The sequence below is a fragment of the Embiotoca jacksoni genome, unplaced genomic scaffold, assembly GCF_022577435.1.
Source record: "Embiotoca jacksoni isolate LCO1_2020_lvr unplaced genomic scaffold, fEmbJac1.0.p SCAF_2, whole genome shotgun sequence".
Classification (NCBI taxonomy): domain Eukaryota; kingdom Metazoa; phylum Chordata; class Actinopteri; family Embiotocidae; genus Embiotoca; species Embiotoca jacksoni.
In genome coordinates this window covers 19,707,367-19,726,620 of record NW_027185340.1, presented here as the reverse complement: position 1 = coordinate 19,726,620, position 19,254 = coordinate 19,707,367, and the positions used below count along the sequence as shown (strand labels likewise).

Below are 19,254 nucleotides of genomic sequence, written 5' to 3'. Positions count from 1 at the left end.
TCATGCTGCTTCATGAGAACAAACCCAGTTTTACCTGATCACCTGAGAGCCAGTCAGCACGGATATAATGAAACATCCTCCCGTGCAACATTCATGTCAGTAATTAGGATGACTTTACACAGTGCATGCTGCCTTCGCTTCTGAAAAAGAATGCCTGAGGGGCTTTCAGAGCCTTTTTACACTGTAGCCAAAGTCCTGCCTGCCTCTGTTGATCCGTGATGCACAGAATGCAGAAACAAGCTTTTTGAGGAGTGAGCGCACCGAGTGCCAAGGCTCAGCTACACGAGCAGATGAGGCCGAGTGTCTTTGATCATAGAAGGAGGGCTGGAGTGTTTCGTTACCCCCCCTTCTCCGTGCACAGACCCAGAGGCTGTATTGATTTTGAATAATGCTTTGTGTCTCCTCTAGCTGCATACATGCATAATTTGTCTTCATTATGTTTTGGACAGAGGCATGTCTGCGTGTCTTTGCTTATATTTCCAAGGCAGGCCTGTTTTGTTTTTTTTGTTTTTTTTTTGTTTTTTTTTTAAGGGGAAGGTTGGGATTACTGCAAGAAAGAGGGCAAGTCAATGGAAATGTCTGTGATTTGATTGAGAGTTTTGTGTATCATTACTGACCTGTACGTTTATAAGGCTGGCTTTATTCTGTATTTTTCTTTCTGACTTCCCTAACTTTCCGTGGCTTTCGGGTCAGAGTCCACTAAAGACATAAATCTTGACATGCTGAAAATATATAGCCTGGCTGTGCCGACACTCGCCAACAGCTTCTGTTTTCTTTACTGTGAATACAGCCTAGCAACTCGGCTTGTAATAGCGTTTGAACAGCCACTCTGAAGTGTGGACCAATCAGCAACCAGTGTCGGTGGTTAACCGCGGTTGTCCCGCCCTTCCTTCACTGTGATTGGACGGCCGGTAACAGTGACGAGCGCAGTGTTAAAATTTGTCAACTCACCGATGGGAAAAAAAAATCACCAAACCTCAGTTCAGTGTAGAATAAATAGTTTCAACCCAGTGGCAACCAACAGTAACATCACCCATTGGTTTGTGAACAGCCGTAATAAAGCCTCGACTTCAGATATTGACTGGCGCCATCTTGCTAGTTTGGAGCAGTTTGGAGTAGGTAGTGACCATATTCGGGCGAGGTGGGGGGGTGTGAGCGGTGGATTTGACTGATCTGATTGGAAACCCGACTATACTACGTCCCGCCCACTGATAGCTGTAAACTGACTGCACCACAGGCCTGTTAATCAAACAGACACTCCCCTAAAAACATGCCTTTTTGAGACTTATTTTATAATTAATGATGGGATTATTTTCAGATGGACCGCCAGAAAACTAATGAGAAGGAGCAACTTTAGCCAACAAGACGGAAATCAATTTGATAAGACTTGTCGAATGGGAGTCTATGGAGCCAGAGGCTTTTGGAGCCAACCTCTAGTGGCACTCGGTGGTATCGCAGCTTAAGGCACTTCAGCTACATCCACCTTTATATACAGTCGATGGTGTCGACGCGTGATGATTAATTAAAATGAACCAGAGGTCTCCACCCAGTAGGATGGCACAACTGCAAGCGATTCCCTATGGAGGGTGCCCAGACCCATATTCACGCAGGAAAATTGGGTCTGGTTCACACCAGGCTAGAAAATATATACTTTCTTTTTAAACTTTTTTTTTTTTAGCTTTTTGAGGCTCTTTCATTTCCTCAAACATCTGGGCACTTTCTTTTTTAGCAAACATTACTCAACGCAGGAGAATTAGTGTATTTGTTGTGGACTATTTTCAGCTGTGGATTAATACACAGTTGGCCTTCTTAGTGAGTATTTACAGCAGCAGGATGGTGCCTGCGACTTAAGATAAACCGCATTATGTGTGTTCATGGTAATGAAGTAAAATGTCACCTAGTGCAACACTGCGACTCATTTCTAATAGTTTTTAGACAACAATGGAGCTCCATGTCACACATAAATAAGATATGATGGGCTATGAATGTACACACAGTATTGATAGCCTTATGCTGTAACAAACTATATCTTAAATGGGTTAATTTTGTAACATCTGCTCTGTAAATCAGTTGAAACTCATCAAACTGCTCTTAAAAATAAGCCGTAGCATCTACATCAACCTGCTCAAGGCTTCAACCAGCTCAGTGTTGTTTCAAAATAAGAGTCTGAGCTTGCCTCTTCCTCAGCAGCCAAATGTCTGCTGTACCACCAGGATTTGATGCAACAGTATATTGTTATAATGAAGTGTGAAATGTTGGACTTTATTGATCCCTGTGGGAAATTCTAGCTTTCCACCGTCTAGCGTTCACAGTTAGTGGTTGGCTGTTTGGAATTCAGTGTTTCAGCTGAGGACACTTGGGTAAAGTGTAAATGCCTTTGGGTCCTTTGATTGAATGTCATCCCAATAAAACGTGCCACTGAATTTTTAAAATGGTTCTCACATTGAAAGCAGCTGATAGTGGAAGGAGATTTTTAATAATTCGAAATGTAATTAGCAGCCAAAAAGATGTCAAACAATTTCTGGGCTGCATCTGTTTCTATAATTTGGAAGTAAGATGGGTGGATATCCTTGGAAATATTTGGTTCAAAGAAGTCAATGCTGTCAGTACTGCTGTGGCTCAGCCGAACTGAACACATGTACATTTATTTACATTAAAAGCATGGCTGTAAGGCAAGGCACATTTATTTGTATAGCACATTTCAACAACAAGGCAATTCAAAGTGCTTCACATAAAACCATTAAGAGCATCAAAACACAAGGCAAAAGAAAAGGGAATTTAAAAACAATTAAGAACATTGATTGAAACATTAAAAACAGTCATTAAAACATTAAACAAGCTAAAAATACAATAAAAGTTGCAGAGCAGTTTAAGAAATAAAATACAGTAGTAAAATGCAGAAATACAGGAAATTGATCAACATCCTTGAGTCTGGTTCAATTAAAGGCAGCAGCAAACAGAAAAGTCTTCAATCTTGATTTGAAGCAGCTGAGAGTCTCAGCTGCAGGAGATTTCTGGGAGTTTGTTCCAGATATGTGGAGCATAGAAACTGAACGCTGCTTCTCCATGTTTAGTTCTGACTCTGGGGACAGAAAGGAGACTCGTCCCAGACGACCTGAGGGGTCGGGATGGTTCATAAGGTATCAGCAGATCAGAAATGTGGATGTTCGTGGTCTGCAGGTGCCTTATTTTGTAGTTTGTGTGAATGGGAAAGTGTAAAACTGGTCTGTCAGTGAAAAAAAAAAGGAAAGAAAATGAATAATGAGTTCACTGCTTCTGTCCTGTTTCCTGACCTTGGCTGTGTGGATGTGAAATTGCTGTGTTGTAATTAAATCTCAAAATATAAATCTGAAACACACAATGCTGTGAAAGTTAAATCTGGGTCAGGAAACGACTCCCTAAAGACTGCATTTTATCTTTGGAACAGCTGATAAAAGAACAGAGGAGACGTTCACCTTCGCTTGAACTTGGACTGAGTCTCATAATATATATATATTTTTTTTAGGCCAGTACCTTCACTTTTCTGGTCTTTGATGCCAATATGTTCAACCTGTTAGAAGTGGACTCACCAATGCATTGCTATTACAGATACTAAATCTTGTTTTTAGTAGTAACACCAGCATCAATAGCATTGATGCAAAGAAGTGACAGATACAGCACATGTATCTGTCTTGTTCTGGACACATGAACACTAATCTTAGTGCTGCACTATTCTGCTGTTGTGCACCAACAGAATTCACACAGCATTGTAAATCGAACCTGTTAAATCTGATGCAAATTTAAAGTTGATTTTCTCTTCACTGCTCAAGTCGTGCAGTTTCATAGGATATGTAATGCATCTTTCTGTGATAAATACTTGCTGCGCAATTCAACCGAGAAGAATAGGTGGGAATTTAGGCTCAATATGCGTCCATCAGGTTTTATGGGTTAATGTTATCCAGAGATGTACACTTGGGTATCATCTGCAGATATAATAACTGATCTTGTGTTTGCTGAAGTTAGGGCCAAACAAACGTGTGTGCAATGCTTAAACAGGAGAGGTCCAAGAGTAAACCCCTGCGGTGTTCCACCTGAACCGCTGTAGGCTGTTCTCCAACAAAATCCTCTCAATCCTTTTAATTAAAATGTTACGGTCGACAGTATCGGACACTGAGCTCGGGTCGAGCATCACCAGCACAGAGGTAATTTTTTTGCAGTCTGTGTCGATCTTTAAATCATTAATAATCTTGACAAGTTGTTTCACTGCTGTGATGATGCCAGAAGCCAGACCTGAATGTTATTAGTTGCAAGGTCTTGTAGTAATTGAAGATAAACAGCCTACCTGATTCAAGTGTTGGGTCAAGTCTTTGAACACGTCTCCTCAAACTTCAGTGGTGAAACGTCATCTATTACCAGTAGGAAACCTAGATGTGGATCTCAGCAGGGGTCTGATTGAACTGCGACTCTGAGCTGGAGCCTTGCATCGCCTTCCTCTCGCTCTCATTAGAATTTCATTCAGCTCATTTGACACACCCCTCGATGATATCAACAAGCGCAGTGGGATAACACAACAGTCATAAATGAATTACATTGACTGCGAAATGAATGACGTTGCAATGTCAACAGCAGGGGTGCCTCAGTGCTGTGTAATCTGGACCCGAATGCATAAAATTGAATTAATGAATGAAAGGAGCACACTGGGTTGCCTTGCAGACAGCTGAAGCTCATTGCAGCTCAGTATGATGGCATTTGACCCTTAATCAGTCCACCCTCCCCTATCTATGATGTAATTACAGCTTGATACGTAGTCAAAGATTAGACAATTAAAAATATTAACGTTATTTTGTGTTGCACTATTTGGTCCCATTAAATCTCTTTGTTGCCATACAAAAAAATAAATAACGTTGAAATAGATTTTCTCTAGTTAAATGCCAATGGTTATTCATGTTGTTTCCCCATTGAGCAGTATTTTGCTTAAAGTTATTGTGAAACATTTGTCAAAATTATCCTTATGCTCCCTGTGTTGCATCATGAAAGGAGCTTCTGCTGGTAATTTTTAGTGCATCTGATGTTTACGCACCCCAGGCAGACTGTTTGAAAAATCAAAATTGCGACGCCAATTGAACATTTTGATGTCAGAATTCATGGCACCGTGATGCTCAAATTGGTGCCGATATGCAAATGCAGGCTGTAAAAAAGAACTGCTGCTTGATGCAGGGCTTGGTCTCTATCTGGTTGTGCCAAACAGACCCAATAATAGATGACCAGAATGATTAATGTATAAAACATGGACCATTCTTTCAGCTATCAGCAGCTCTCCACGGGTGTAGTCTTATTTGGGATGAAATGCTTTTGAGATTTAGGTTGATTCTCTTAATAAAGAATAAAGTTCCTCTGAACGTTGTTCTCTTACTGTCCAGCACAGAGAAAAGAGGAGTCGCCTTGTGTTATCATAATAATCTTTCAGCAAGAAGCAGCATGAGCGGGCAAGTGTTTTTTGAACTTTTTAGTACCCTGTGCTTCGCCTTGCAGACTACTTACAGGCTGCCTTACCTTATCGGGGGTGTGTAAGATGTGAGCGATGCGGAGGTCCCTTGAGCTGCAATACCACCAAGTGACACTAGGGGTTGGCTTCAAAAAGCTTCCGATTTCTCTCATGAAATTCAAAGTCAGTACATTTTTTCTAGAATTTATTACGCCGTTGTTAGCTAAAGTCACTCCTTCCTATTAGTTTTCTGGCGGTCCATTTGGGCATGTCCGTTTGATTGACAGGTCTGTGGTGCAATCAGGTTATGGTGGGTGGGACGTTGTATCATTGGGTTTCCAATCAGATTGAGTTGCATCTCCAGCTCGTCTAAATATGGTCACTTATGGTCGCTCCGAACTAGCAAGACAGCAACGTTCGATATCCGAAATCGAGGCTTCACAACGGCCGCTCACAAACTAATGTATAGTCAGTGCTCTCCTGTAAAAAAGATGCCAGAATTAATCCAAACATTACACGTCAAAGATGAGTACCGAGTATCTTGGAGAACTTTCCTCAGTTCTTCTGTGTATTTTGGCTACTTTGGTGTCTTCTGCCTCTTCATGTCATCCCACACTGACTCCTTGATGTTAAGATTAGGCCTCTATTGCAGGCCTGCTTTCTACTTCTTCCGCATGACTCTGGCTTTATGTTTGTGGTTGTTGTCATGCTGGCTGCACGATCCCTTCCTGGTTGTTTTTAAGTTGAACCCAACCTACACACTTGTTGCATATTTTAAACAACCACACAATCTTTGTTTTTATCGGAGGAAAGACCAATCTCAATTTCCTTTTGTTATCGTTGCCAGTGTAAGGGATTTTCTTTTGGGAATGATGAAATAAATAAATATGTGTGCGGTATGGCTCCGAAGCCTCTATCAATGTAGTCCAATTTTATTGGCAGTGATGGCTTCCCTCTGCCTTTGAAGTCAGAACTGAAACCCATCAATCAACACAACAGGAGACAACAGAAAAGGGCCAAATCACTCAGTGACTATCATGTTTGAGTGACTTTGTGACTTCGCTATACAAGAAAAATGGCTGTTTTATGACTGAAATAAAAGAAGAGTACACAGAGTACCGAGCTGCGAAGAGTTTGACTTTGCTATTTATTTGCGATTCAGGGTGGTAATTTTGCTTGCAGCCAGACGAGCTGGCGGTTGCTGTAAGAATGCGATGTGCTGAATGTGGCGCTGCTCCGGCAAAGCCACAGCGGCACACAATGAAGTTTGGTCATTAAACTTTCATCAGCAGCTAGATGGCGTGGAGTTCTTGAGTGTCTGCAATAAATTGCCCCTGGGTCATAAATACTTTATCAACAGCAGACACCTCAGCAAAACACCTCCCCAGGGCTCTCTTTCCCTTTCACTCTATCTCCTCCACCTCTCACCCACCTCCCTCCTCTGCCGCTCTCCATCTCTCCACCTTCACTCCACAACTCTGATAGGTAAAGTATTTCCCCCTCACTGCACACCGTTGCTATCTCATAACTCACTCCTTACCAATTGTATTGTATCATGCATCCATGTAGAATCACAGCGCATGTAGAATCACAGCGCATCCAGAGGTTCTTCATTATTGGAGTATTATGAGGACCTGCCAACAAATAAGCCCCAAAAACGACCTTTTCTTTACAATTTATCTGGAGAAAAAAAACCTCAATGCATCAAAGCAAAACTCCAAACTTATATCTTTTAAAAGCTCCGCCTTTGATCTTTGTGCCAGCAATTCAGTCCCAGCCTGCTTAACTTTAATGTCACCGCCTTTATTCTCCCAGTGCCGCGCATCGTGGTGTTTGAAGCGAAGGCACCATGAGTGGTGTTCATTCAGAGAACCTCAGCAGAAACAAGCTGCAGAATGAGCACATCTCGAACGGAGCGAGCGCTTGATGTGAAGTGCGGAGAAATAACGGTCGGATCCCGCAGCAATCCGAATGCAATCAGCGCAACTGTAACACGGCTGCACGAATCAGACGTGAATCCAGCTGTGGGTGTGCAGCAGGTCGTCTGCAGCGAGATGCAGATTGTCTCCGCTCACTTTCATGTCTTCAATAGAAAACTGACATTTTGTTCCGGGAAGTTTCTTATCTTCTGCTCTCTTCCTATTTATTTGTGTATTTTGAAATACGAAATGATGAAAGTTCGGGTAACGCTTTAGATCACAGCCGGCAAGTTGCTCTCATAATCGAATGCATATTTATGGCATATCTAGTATATATGTAAGTAAGAGAAAAAGACCAAATATTAGGGCGTAAGGGAGTAAAAACTTTGTGCAGGATGCAAAAATTAATTACATAGTAGGGTTTTTAAATGACAGGGTACCTATTTATAAAGTGCAATCACATTTGGTACAGTGTGCATTAGTTGATACTGATATACAACCTCTTCTAAAATAGTTGGTCTTTTCAACATTGTTATTTGTGTGTGTGTGTGTGTGTGTGTGTGTGTGTGTGTGTGTGTGTGTGTGTGTGTGTGTGTGTGTGTGTGTGTGCGTGTGCGCGTGTGTGAACGTGTGTGAACTATTTCAGAAGCTGCAGGCCAAATCTCATACATCAAATGTGCAATGACAAAAAAGGCATTCTATTCTATCTAAAAATGACAGGGTAGCAGGTTAACAAGAGGTTGAAGTGTTGATATTAAAGTGAAATTGTTTAATATTATTATTTCAAAATGATGATATATTTAAAAGCCAGCTGTGCAGACATTTGCCCTGAGCAAGCTAGCAACTCAGCAGGAACTCCCGTTTTATTTTATTAGTTCTCTCCAGTTTCAAAATGTTTTTTTCTTTCTCTTGTTTCTACAACTGTACAGAAAAAAAACACATGAATTTCACAAAAGCTCATGTGATTTGATGACCACATGGATTTTACCCTTAAGAAACAGGGTTTTGGATATAGATGGGCATTTCAAGCAAAACTACTCTTCAGAATTTGCTCAGAACTATAAGATTTTTTTTAATCACTCCAGACCCCTGAAAGCAGCGTGTTCTTCTTCTCCCCATGTTATTTAATGCTGGCTGGAGGGCAGCTTGTAGGCGAATTACCGCCACCTTCTGATTGGAGTAACGCATTACAACCAGGTGCCGGTAAGAATGGGGGGGGGGGATAAGGACGAACGACAGTCGCATATACTAATCAATTTTGTAGATCATAAACGGCTATTCCAACATTGTAAATTTGTGCGCCATCCCGAATTTTGGAACATTTCCATGGTGTAATATGTGAAGCTCATGTAGATTCATATGTAAAAAACCTTTCCACATATTTCCCCCATGTTACCATATCTTGCAACGTTTTCAATCACGTGTTCCATGTGGATAACACAGGAGATCAATTTTTTTTTACTGTAAGGACCTAACATCACATAATTACACTTCCTGGGCGACTTTGCACCTGCTTGCATCTTTCCACTGATTTTATATGCAATTGCACCGTCTTTAAAATTCCCCTTGAGTACTTCTTAAATTCTTAACCTACATTACTGTTAAGAAGCCGGTGAAATGCTGCAGTCACATCATGAGCTGAATCGGGCTTCACACCGTCGACTTTAAACACTGGAAGCTCAAAAATATCCCCCTGCGTAACGAACAAAGATAAGAAGCGGCAGCTTTGAAGAAGCTGACGGAGGCTAACCAACGTAGACCCAACGATCACCTTTAGACGAAACAATCCTCTAAAGGTTATCACATATATTCATCATCCCAGCAGATCCAATATGCGTAAGCTCTCCCTCTTCCAAATAACAAACTCCATTAGTCTCCCTCTGAAAGTGGTGCAGACAAGCAAAGGTTAAGAGGAATTTATGCTAATACAAGCTCCACTAATGCACTCAACACACCCACAAGGAGCGAAACAGATCTTTTTTTTTTTTCATCCCACACTCTTTGTTGGAGTAGAAAACCTTCGCTGACCTTCAAGGATGACCACTTGGTTGTGTTTGGACACTTTTCCCACAATGTGTTTGCTTTACATTAATTTCACGTCCTTGACATTCTGAAGGTAACGCGGGTCAAACAGGGAATGTCAATATTTGAGTGTCAGTGTTTTGGGTGAGAGATATGCTTAGTCTGCCCTCGGTGCCAGTGTGAAGGTCTTCTGCTGGCATTTCTCCCAATTCCTTGAGATATTTGACAGGGGATTTGCTCCGTGTTGTCACTGCGTGCCGGAGATTGGAGTGAATCTATCGCTCGCTTTCTCAAAAAGCAAATGCTTTGCTCCGTGTTTCGAAATAGTGAGGCTCGGATACTTAGCAAGAGACTCCTCCAGAATGCTGGGGGACAAAACAGAGCTGGCTAATTCTCTGGCCCGACAAGATGTGCGGTGGCAGGGAGGAAAATGAGTACTGCTAAACCTTTCCCTCAACACTGATTGGCTGATTAGAGCTTATCAACCTCAACTTGGCGTGTTAGGCCCGTCGAGCTTTGGCTCACATGCTGGTGTTCCAGTGACGGTAGTGCAGAGTTTGGAGGGCAGTATGCTCAGTTATCGTCCAACCTACTTTAGTAGCTCATCTTCCGTAGCCAAGAATTAGCATATCAGTAAATAACGACATTAGCCTGTGGGTCTACAGCAGCGGTACCCAACGTTTTTTTTCTTTGAGAGCTACTTTGGGCGACTGGGGAGCTCGCAAGCTACTGGTTGTAGACGCCTGTGCTGGATACCAAATGACATACTTCCCTTAATACACTAACATGTCTTACATGTCAGGACTCTTACTTGTGTAGTCCTGGAATTTTGACAGAGTAGTTTTTGTTTCAAATCGCGCACTGCCGTTCTGCACTGACCGGAAATAGCCTCAGCCTGTGAACACATCACCCGCCACAATGTCTACAGCTTTACCCAAAAATCAACCTGTTTTCATCCCCTCTGTTTAACACACTCAACAAACTCACGGATTCTTCTGTCCAGCAGCAGTAGTGGAAAAGAAACAATTTTGTGCGGTGTTCAGGAACAGCTGCAACTTACTTCGACGTCTTGATTTGAACATTATTTACGTCGGTGGCCCCGCCCCTTCCTCTACGTAGCCAAGACGGCGACCGTTTAGGGCGCAAAGTGTCCGGCGTTTCACACTTCTTTTTTGGACTGTTTTGAGTGCATCATCCTGATACTCGTAGTGCACTGCATAGGTCTGCCAGTGTGAACGCACTTATGCACTCAAAATAGTGAGTGTTAGTATGGAAGTACGCCATTTGGAGCACAACACTGTTCTTCAGGTATTAGAGTTCAAAGTAACATCAGCCACCCCGTTTTTTTTTTGTTTTTTTTACCCAATACCTTTATGGCCACCTTCACCCGACCTTTCACAGCCTCCCATATCTTCCCACCTTTAGTCCTGACAAGGAAAATAAACTTGTGTTACCGACTGGACCTGTCTCATACACTCATAACATCAACAGCTGTCTGTCCGTATCCCCAAGTGAGTCTTCTATGTAGCAGGACAGTGAGATAGCAGAGTGACAACCCAAACATAGCAATTGTTTTCAATTGAGTTAACCCTTAATTTGCTGGGTAGATACAGCCCCAGACTGATGGGTCCCACAAGCCCCAGGTTCATCCATTTTCAATGGCTTTGGGAATTTGACGAGTTATAGATGTGTTAAAATATTCGTGCCACTAAAGGACTGTGTAAACTAAGTTGGGCACAACATTATTATCTTATTATGGCTCTGTCTCGTGGAAGGGGTCCGAGTCTAAATTCACTTTTAGGACTTCAACTTTTTTGTTTGATATTGTCCTTATTCAGACGATATTCCCAAATAGTTGTGTTTAATCAGAATCCCACAAACTACAACATCTTAGGTATTGTTTAGCATAGAAAGTCTGGTGGCAGGAGTAAATTGGAACTAACTGGCAGCAGGGTTTATAGTCAGAGCGGTCTGCGGGGTCCCACAGCAAATTTTCCCCCATGGGCCCCGCAACAGGTTAATCCAGCTGTGGTGATTTTTAGCTGCCAGTTTCTAATTAGAAGCTATCTTTTGTCTTCCTCGTTTTGAAATCAATTACCCACTGTTTCAAAACTTTCGAGACTTTCAAGTGTAATATTTGCCTACTCAATTTGTTCGTCTGAAAAGCTTGAAAGACTAGCATGTCTGAATTACCAAAGACCCTTTGATTGCTTAATCTTTATTAAATATTAAAGTATATTCAAGTTGCTCATGTGGTCCACCTCAGACTGTACTCTAGGGCCAAGTAGCACAGTGTAATTTTAGTAATAGTAATAGTAAAAAGAGGCCAAATAACAGGTGAATCCAGACCCAAATGACATGCATTGACATCAGAAGCTGCAAAGAAATCTAAATGAAAATGCCACTAGATATTTACAGAATGTACACATATACACTGAAGGGGAGATCTGAGAATACATATAGCATTGAATCTGTGTTAATAATCAGGTCTGCTTCTTATAACAATACAGCACTGAGTCGTCCTGTAGGCTGACTTGGACCAACTTTCTTCTCAAAGTGGATTTATTACTCCTGTCCACATAAGGGAGCTCGTTGATCGATATGTGCCTTTATGATAATACAAGCACAATAGTTTGTCAACACTGCTACGTTCTACTCCGCTCCTGTCGTATGTAATCTCATCTCTGCAGCTCTGCAGATGGCTGACAAATGACAGAAATCTGAGAACAAATTCTTCCATATGGGACACGAGGAGTCGCTGAATGATTTTATGAGATCCTTTACAGTCATCACACTTCAACCTAAGATGTAGGAGATGCTCGACACCAAATGAGTGAATATGTTTTGGGAAAATCTTATCTTTCCAGTCGAGAATATCCAGTACTATCTATGGAAATTGAAGGTGAAAAAATGCTCAGTCTTATTCATTTTATGTTATTATTTTCCTGAGAGTTTGTGGAATATGCTATGTTTTGGTTGTAATCAATAATGTGGAGCTGATTTTAAATGGTAATTTGCTGCAGGTCTGACAAGACTACTTAATCAGAATGTGGCTGCTTCTCCACGGAGGATTGTAAGTTTCTAATAAGGGCAGTAGGGATATGATCAGAACATGAGGCTACATTGTCTTTTCATCGTTGTTTAAGCTGGAAGCTGGACGATACTACGTCCTGCCCACCGATAGCCGTAACCTGACTGCACCACAGGCCTGTCAATCAAACAGACGTGCCCCCGAAAACACAACTTTTTGAGGGTTATTTTATAATTCATGACAGGATTATTTTCAGATGGACCGCCAGAAAACTATTAACGAGTAACTTTAACTAACAAAACTGAAATAACTCAGAAAAAATTTATTGACTTTGAATTTCATGAGAAATTGAATGGGAGTCTATGGAGCCTGAGGCTTTTTGGAGCCAACCTCTAGTGGCACTCGGTGGTATTGCAGCTCAATGCACTTCAGCATCGGCATCATTTTTCAGAAGCTACGTCCACATACGTCTATAGTTGGGACCACTCTTACTTTTATGCTGATGACATCCAACTGTACATCTCTTCAAGTACAAACACCTCCTTTCCCCCTTTGCTGTCACCAGCTGTCTTTAGACCATCAACATCTGGATGTCTGACAACACAATGGAAATAAAAAGGAGGTTGTCCTAATTGGTTCAAAAACCACTGTTTCTCCACAGTTGACTGTCCCGTCCACATTTGCGCTCAAACCACCTACACAATCCACCTATTTTTACAGACTTCACCCTTTCTCTCTCTCAGCACAGCACTCAAGTCCGTATTCACGCCCGGGTCACATCCTGGAACCATTCCTGCAACACCATCCTCACTTGTATTCCCAATAAACTCATCCATCCGCTCCAAAATATTCAAAACTCTACTGCGAGGATCATCACCTGCACCGAGTCCATCAGCCATATCACCTCCCTCCTCACCCAGCTACACCGGCTCCCTACAAGATTCTAGAGCTTACCTTCAAAGCCCTCCGTGAAGGTAATCTGGCTCACCCAAACCTTTTTCTGTGCTTCACAGTCTTCCTCAGCTGTCTGTCCTTGCTTTTAGAGTTAGGCCTCATAGGCGCAGAATGGCTGCAGTCGGTGGAACAATACAACTGTTGAGTAACATTAAAACATGAGATAGCAACGCTTTGGCCTCTCTGCGTGAAAGTTACACGTTTTCCTGCAGTGAACGAAAATGAAGCGTACTGCATGCATACAGACATTTGATTGACAGGAAAAATTTAACTTTGAGCAAAAACACACGGTTAGGGTTGCTGACAAAAAACATGGTTGGGGTTAGGAAACAAAAAACAACTCAAGAACAATGTTGTCACTTGATTCGAACCTTGCATGGCAATATGTGACCACCAAACCCCCTCTCCTGTCTCCTAATACTTCCTAAAATGTCCTTTGTACTTGATCACATGATCCTTACATGCATGTAAGTTTCACGCTTACAAAAACGTTTAAGTTTCACGCCTAAACAGCCCAAAGCGTGGCTGTCTCACGTTTTCAGGGGACGGCGTGTCCATTTGACACATTCCCGTGATGCTGGGTTGAGTTAAAAACAAACCAGACTTTTCAATTGATTTTTGGCTTCTACCTCTAAATAGTATGGTGAGTAAATGGGGCCTGCTGTCCAACAGCTTGTTGTCACGTGTCGGCCTTTGCTAGAGGGTAGACTGAGTTATTACACCCACAATCCTTAACAAGCTCAGCAATTCACCAGAAGTCAAACCTAGATAGAAACTAATGATCCTCGTCTGGCTCAGGCATTAAAGATATGAGCCTTAATATCACAGGCTCTCCTCCTGTGCCTCCATAAAGCGGACTCTCTAACCACAGGAAAAGACCACTCTCTCTTAGGCCAGGTGGTAAGTTTGGTACAGTGGCGGGTTCACAGGTGTCATTTTCTTCCTCTAAGTAGGCCTACTCTAAACACCTCATCCTCGCCCTGCGCGTATTTAACAACCGGCAGCGAGCTGTGGTGAGCCGCGCTGAATCTCCCCTTTTTTATTTTTTATTGACCATTTAAGCTTCTCGCTTGAGGCCAAGTAAAAAAGCTCCTGTATAACTAAAGCAACACATTTTTTTTTTTTTTGCTGCCAGAAAGAGGCCGGTTTTTTAGCGCGCCACCAAAAAAAAAAAGCAGAGGTGGTGTGTGTGCGCGCCCCCAACGCCAGTAAATGAAGATAAATGTGCAGCGGACTGGGAGCAGGAGCACCGCGGACTGTGGACTCTGAGCACCGCGGACTGGGAGAGCACCGCGGACTGGGAGCACCGCGGACAGCTCCTCCTGCTCAGCTGTGATGCAGAATTTCAGTGCACACGAGGACTGTCAAACAACCTGCTGGGACAACATTTCATGCTCTTACACGCTTATCAAGAAGGTGTTTTTTTTTTTTTTTTTTTCCAGCATATACATCCACCCCACCCTCCTAGGAAACCATCACAAGACCACTTGAACACCCTCCTCCTCCTCCATCATCCCCCCCCCCTCCCCCAGTGTCTGTGTGAGGCTATATCCTCCAAAACGCCAGCATCACTGAGAGTAGACTTCCTCACCCAAAGGCACCAGGAGAAGTGGCGGGGTTGGTAAAATGTGAGAACACTTCGGCTTCCTCGGTTCGATAAACGAGCGTGTCCGAAAACTCTCTCCTCCCTTTTTTTTTTTTTTTTTTTTTTTAACCGGAGAGGGGGTGATGTGAACGCACGGGGCTTGCGTTGGCTTCTCGTCAGACGCTCACCAAGACCTTCGTAGATATATTCAATCGTGACCGATCCCGTCCCTCTCGCTTCACCACTCCTGTTTAAGATTCCGCAGTTGACAAGACGTCGGCGCTTTGCCCGCCGCCGCCGCCGCCACAACCTGCACCCTCTTACTCCTCTTTGACTTATTCTGCGCAGGGAAACGGAAATCTGTCCGGTTTTTCTTTCGGATTCAACCAAGTTTTTTTTACTCAAACGAGGAGTTTACAATGACAGCCACGAAGGAGCAGCCGAATCAGAGAGCGAATCAACCGCAGCAGGAAGAGGTGGGCAACTGGCTTTTTTTTTCCTTTTCACTCTTTATATGCAACTCAGACGTAGATTTATTTGATGTGCTTCAGGAACCACATCCATGAAGTGAAACGTGCACATTTTGCTCGGCTGTGCTGCCTTTTAGCTTCTCCCATCAGCATCAGTTTTGTCCACAGATGATGATGATGATGATGATGATGAGGCTGGGACTCAGTCAAGTTGGGGCTGCACAATCCGGTATGGAAACAATCGTGCCGTCGCCAGTTGTGCGTGGAGTTCATTGTCAGCTGTCAGAACTGGGGGTCACGGAAATCTTGAGAGCCGTGAAACACATGCACTGTCAGTGGAGGGGGAGAGAGAGGGGGGGGGTTGCGCAGGCAGAATTACAATTCAGCCGCTGCCTCCTGTCAGCTGCCCCCCCCCCCCCTACCCACCCGACACCTTGAAAGAGAACAAGTCCTGGAGAATCACTTTGGAAAGGGTGGAAGAAGCCACAGTACTCTCGTTTCCCCCTGCACTCTGGCGCTCTGTGTGCTCGGGCCGGTACTCCCGGGACCTTGAAACAATCTCAGACCGGAGGGGTTAAACCTTCTCGGTTTGGACACCTTTACACAGGTGGCGTTGCGCACTGCAATACCTTCTTCTTCTTCTTTCTTTTTTTTTTTTTTTTGAATGGGGTCTTTGCCAGGTCTGCTGTGTGGAACTTGACAAGCATGCACATGTGTTTGTGCCAAAACCATCGAGCCTCCACATCGCCATCAATTATTAATTTCCCCTTCTATAAATGTTCTCAGTCCTTCCTCCAGGCCCATGTAACCTCTAACTCAGCCAGTGTAGTTTTCTCTTTTTAAACCAAGAACTATAACTCCAGGAAGGATGCAGATTTCCTCCATTTCTCTGAGGGGCCTCCCTCTGAGACAGCTGGAGATATTCTAGGTGCTCCTAATTGAATTCCGCCTGTAGCCCGATTATTCTAAGAAATCAAAACCTGAGCCTCCATAATTGAGTTTTTGTGCCTGGAATATTAGAAGGCCTCCAGAGATGTGGTTGAAATGTGATAGTTCACAGCGTTCAATACGCCTCCCTCTATTTAAAGCTCAGTGGATCCTCAGGCCGTTTCAAAGTCATGTTGTTGATTTTATGTGTGAGCAGTGATTTCATTAGTGGTGATGCTCTACTGTGTATGTTCACGGCTGTTAAAGGATCCTGTCTTTGTTGCAGACATCTCAAATGTTTTGGTACCTTTAATTCAGCTGCTTTTTTTTTTGGTTTGTTTAAATGTATTCAATAATTTAATAGTGACTTCAAAACTGTTGCACAATATTGGAAAAAAAAAAATCATGAAAATATAACAATTTAAAGATGGAAAAAGTCACATGATTAAAGTAGTTGTGAAACCACAGTCTTAAAGGCCTCTGAGTTTTTGGGAGTCATTGCGTCAGATTTGTGCAGCAGGCCGGCGTCACGTTTGCAAAGGTTGTGTCTGTGTGCGTGTGTGTGTGTGTGTGTGTGTGTGTGTGTGTGTGTGTGTGTGTGTGTGTGTGTGTGTGTGTGTGTGTGTGTGTGCGTGCGTGTGTGTGCGTGTGTGCAGAGAAGGGCCTTTGCAGAGCCAAAGCTCTTCCTGTCCCAGGCTCTGTCAACCCTCGGCGTGTACGCACGGCTCTTCGGCGGGCTCTTAACAGGGTTACTCTGCATCAAAGTTGCATGACGATGCTGAGGGGAATTACAAAAGGAGGAAACATGAAGGGCTCTTTAAATAATAGGTGAAGGATAAAAACGAGCCCTCAGCTGTTTAAGTAAATGCATAGTGGAGGAGCAGTAATTTTCTTTTCTTAGTGTGTTTCCTTTTTGCTCCAGTTTGAGTCCATTGTTGTTGCATTGGAAGCTTTGTTTTTTTGGATGCGGTTTTTGACAGTGTGGTATGAAACGCAAGCAAATGACGTTGCTGGGAACTGAAAGGCATAAATCCATAACTCTGCAGCTGTTTTTCTTTCTTTCTTGAGATACGTGCTGTAGTATTTTTTTGTCGAGGAGTACGGCATCACCTAACATTAGTCATAAGGTTTCAGGGCACACAATTATTTCATGCCTATGCCTTAAAGCAATGTTAAAAGTTTAAAAGGCCCAGGGATAATTATTCCTTAAAATCTCAAACCGAAGACCTTTTCTGTTCATTTATGTCATTCCTCTTGTTCTGGATGTACTGGGCTATTTGAAAAATATGCCATATAAATAGTAGCTTTCAAGAAGTATGATAGAATTTAGGTTAGCCTTGAAAATGTCTAATAAAATGTTAAAAATGTTTGATATATTTACAGAGTAATCCAGCTAATCTGTGTTATTTTATTGGTTATTAGTTAAAACTATGGGCACATCACCCATGCCGGTAGATACAACTCGTTAAAATGAAGCACCAAGTCACTTTCACTCTTGTTTTATTCTAGTTGAACCTTTTTATTAACTTCTTCAACTTTTTGCCTGCTGCATATGTGAAAAAAATAAACCTCAAAAAGCTGTGTTTGGGGGGGGGGGGGGGGGGGGGCGTGTCTGTTGATTGACAGGCCTGTTGTGCAGTCAGGTTACATCTAGCGGCGGGCGGGACGTAGTATCGCCGGGTTTCCCATCAGATCGAGTCAGATCCACCCCCCCCCCCCCCCACACACACCCCTCCAGCTCGTCCAAATATGGTCACTCCTGGCTCCAAACCGCTCCGAACTGGCAAGATAGGAAGGCCAAAATCCGACCTGGAGGCTTCATAACGGCCGTTCACAAACCGACGGGCGAGGTCGCTGCTGGTTACCGCTTGAATAGAACAGAGAGCGATTTTGGCATGAAATAAAATGGGCTTCATGCTAACCAGCCCGCCACAACAACATCTCACAGGTCTTACAACCAAGTGAGAGAGAGAGAGAGCTCCTTTTCTTTTTGTTAACTGTTAGAATAGTAATTCTGCTGAGGTTAAAGGACGCACTCGGTTGTGTCACAGTGATGCGGCGCTTAACACTGTCGCCTAAAAGCCTGAATGCTTTCGTTTTGAAGCCGGCGGATGCTGTCTCTGCTTTCTCATGTTATTTTTCTGTCTGTTTGTCCAGTGACAGGCAGGTTAAGTGAACTGGAAATTGTTCGTCTGAATGGCGTCTTCGCTGCTGTTTATGTGCCAGCCCTGTGAGAGACCGACAACTCATCGGAGAGATAAAGTCGTCATAAAGAATTGTATAAATGAATTTTTTTGTTTAATATATATACAAATATAGACTAGAAAAATTGAAAACCTTGAAATCTGTCTAAACAGGTGGATAAATAAGGCTCGTGCCACCTCAGCCCACGCTTAACTACTCTCGCTTTTCTTCATATACTTAAAGAGAAAACGTGCAGTCAGCCAACTCTGGATGGATGCAGTGGAGCGCTCTTGGCAGTGAAACCGCACAGTGTGGCCAATCCCTCTTTAGTTTCACTGAAAGAAAAATCTTAGAACAAAGCGACTCATTTGACATTGGCTGGTCTCACGCTGCGTCGGCGCCTCTTGTAACCGCAGAAATAATACAAGCTGACTGAGAGGTCGCCCTCTCGGCGTGACCTCGCGGCCGGCCCCGGGCTCCCTGCAGGCAGTGGGGGGGCGCGTGGACTTTAGCACCTGGCCTGACAGAGCGTCCTCCTCGGCTTTGTTAATGGAGCTGTTGTTGTCAGGACTCGGGACCAAAGGCAAGTGTTGGGAGGGAAAAAAAGATGCGTACCCCATTGTGAGTAAGAGGTGTGCTTTCACACGCTGTGATCCTCTGGCCCGGGAAGCTGTAATTCACACTAATGGAGAAAATGT

At 43.2% G+C, this 19,254-nt stretch overlaps 1 protein-coding gene across 2 annotated transcripts in view; it reads left to right on the top strand.

The window, feature by feature from the left end:
- Positions 1 to 19,254, top strand: part of LOC138201445 (inactive dipeptidyl peptidase 10-like) — a 202,584-nt gene that overhangs the window by 83,479 nt on the left and 99,851 nt on the right. The window contains exon 1 of one of the 2 annotated variants that reach the window (XM_069154959.1): positions 15,103 to 15,451. The exons of the other annotated variant lie outside the window; for it this stretch is intronic. Coding sequence (XP_069011060.1) covers positions 15,395 to 15,451 — 57 coding nt within the window. The 5' untranslated portion in view covers positions 15,103 to 15,394. Of the gene's footprint in view, positions 1 to 15,102; positions 15,452 to 19,254 lie in introns of those variants that run through there. 2 annotated transcript variants of the gene reach the window in all.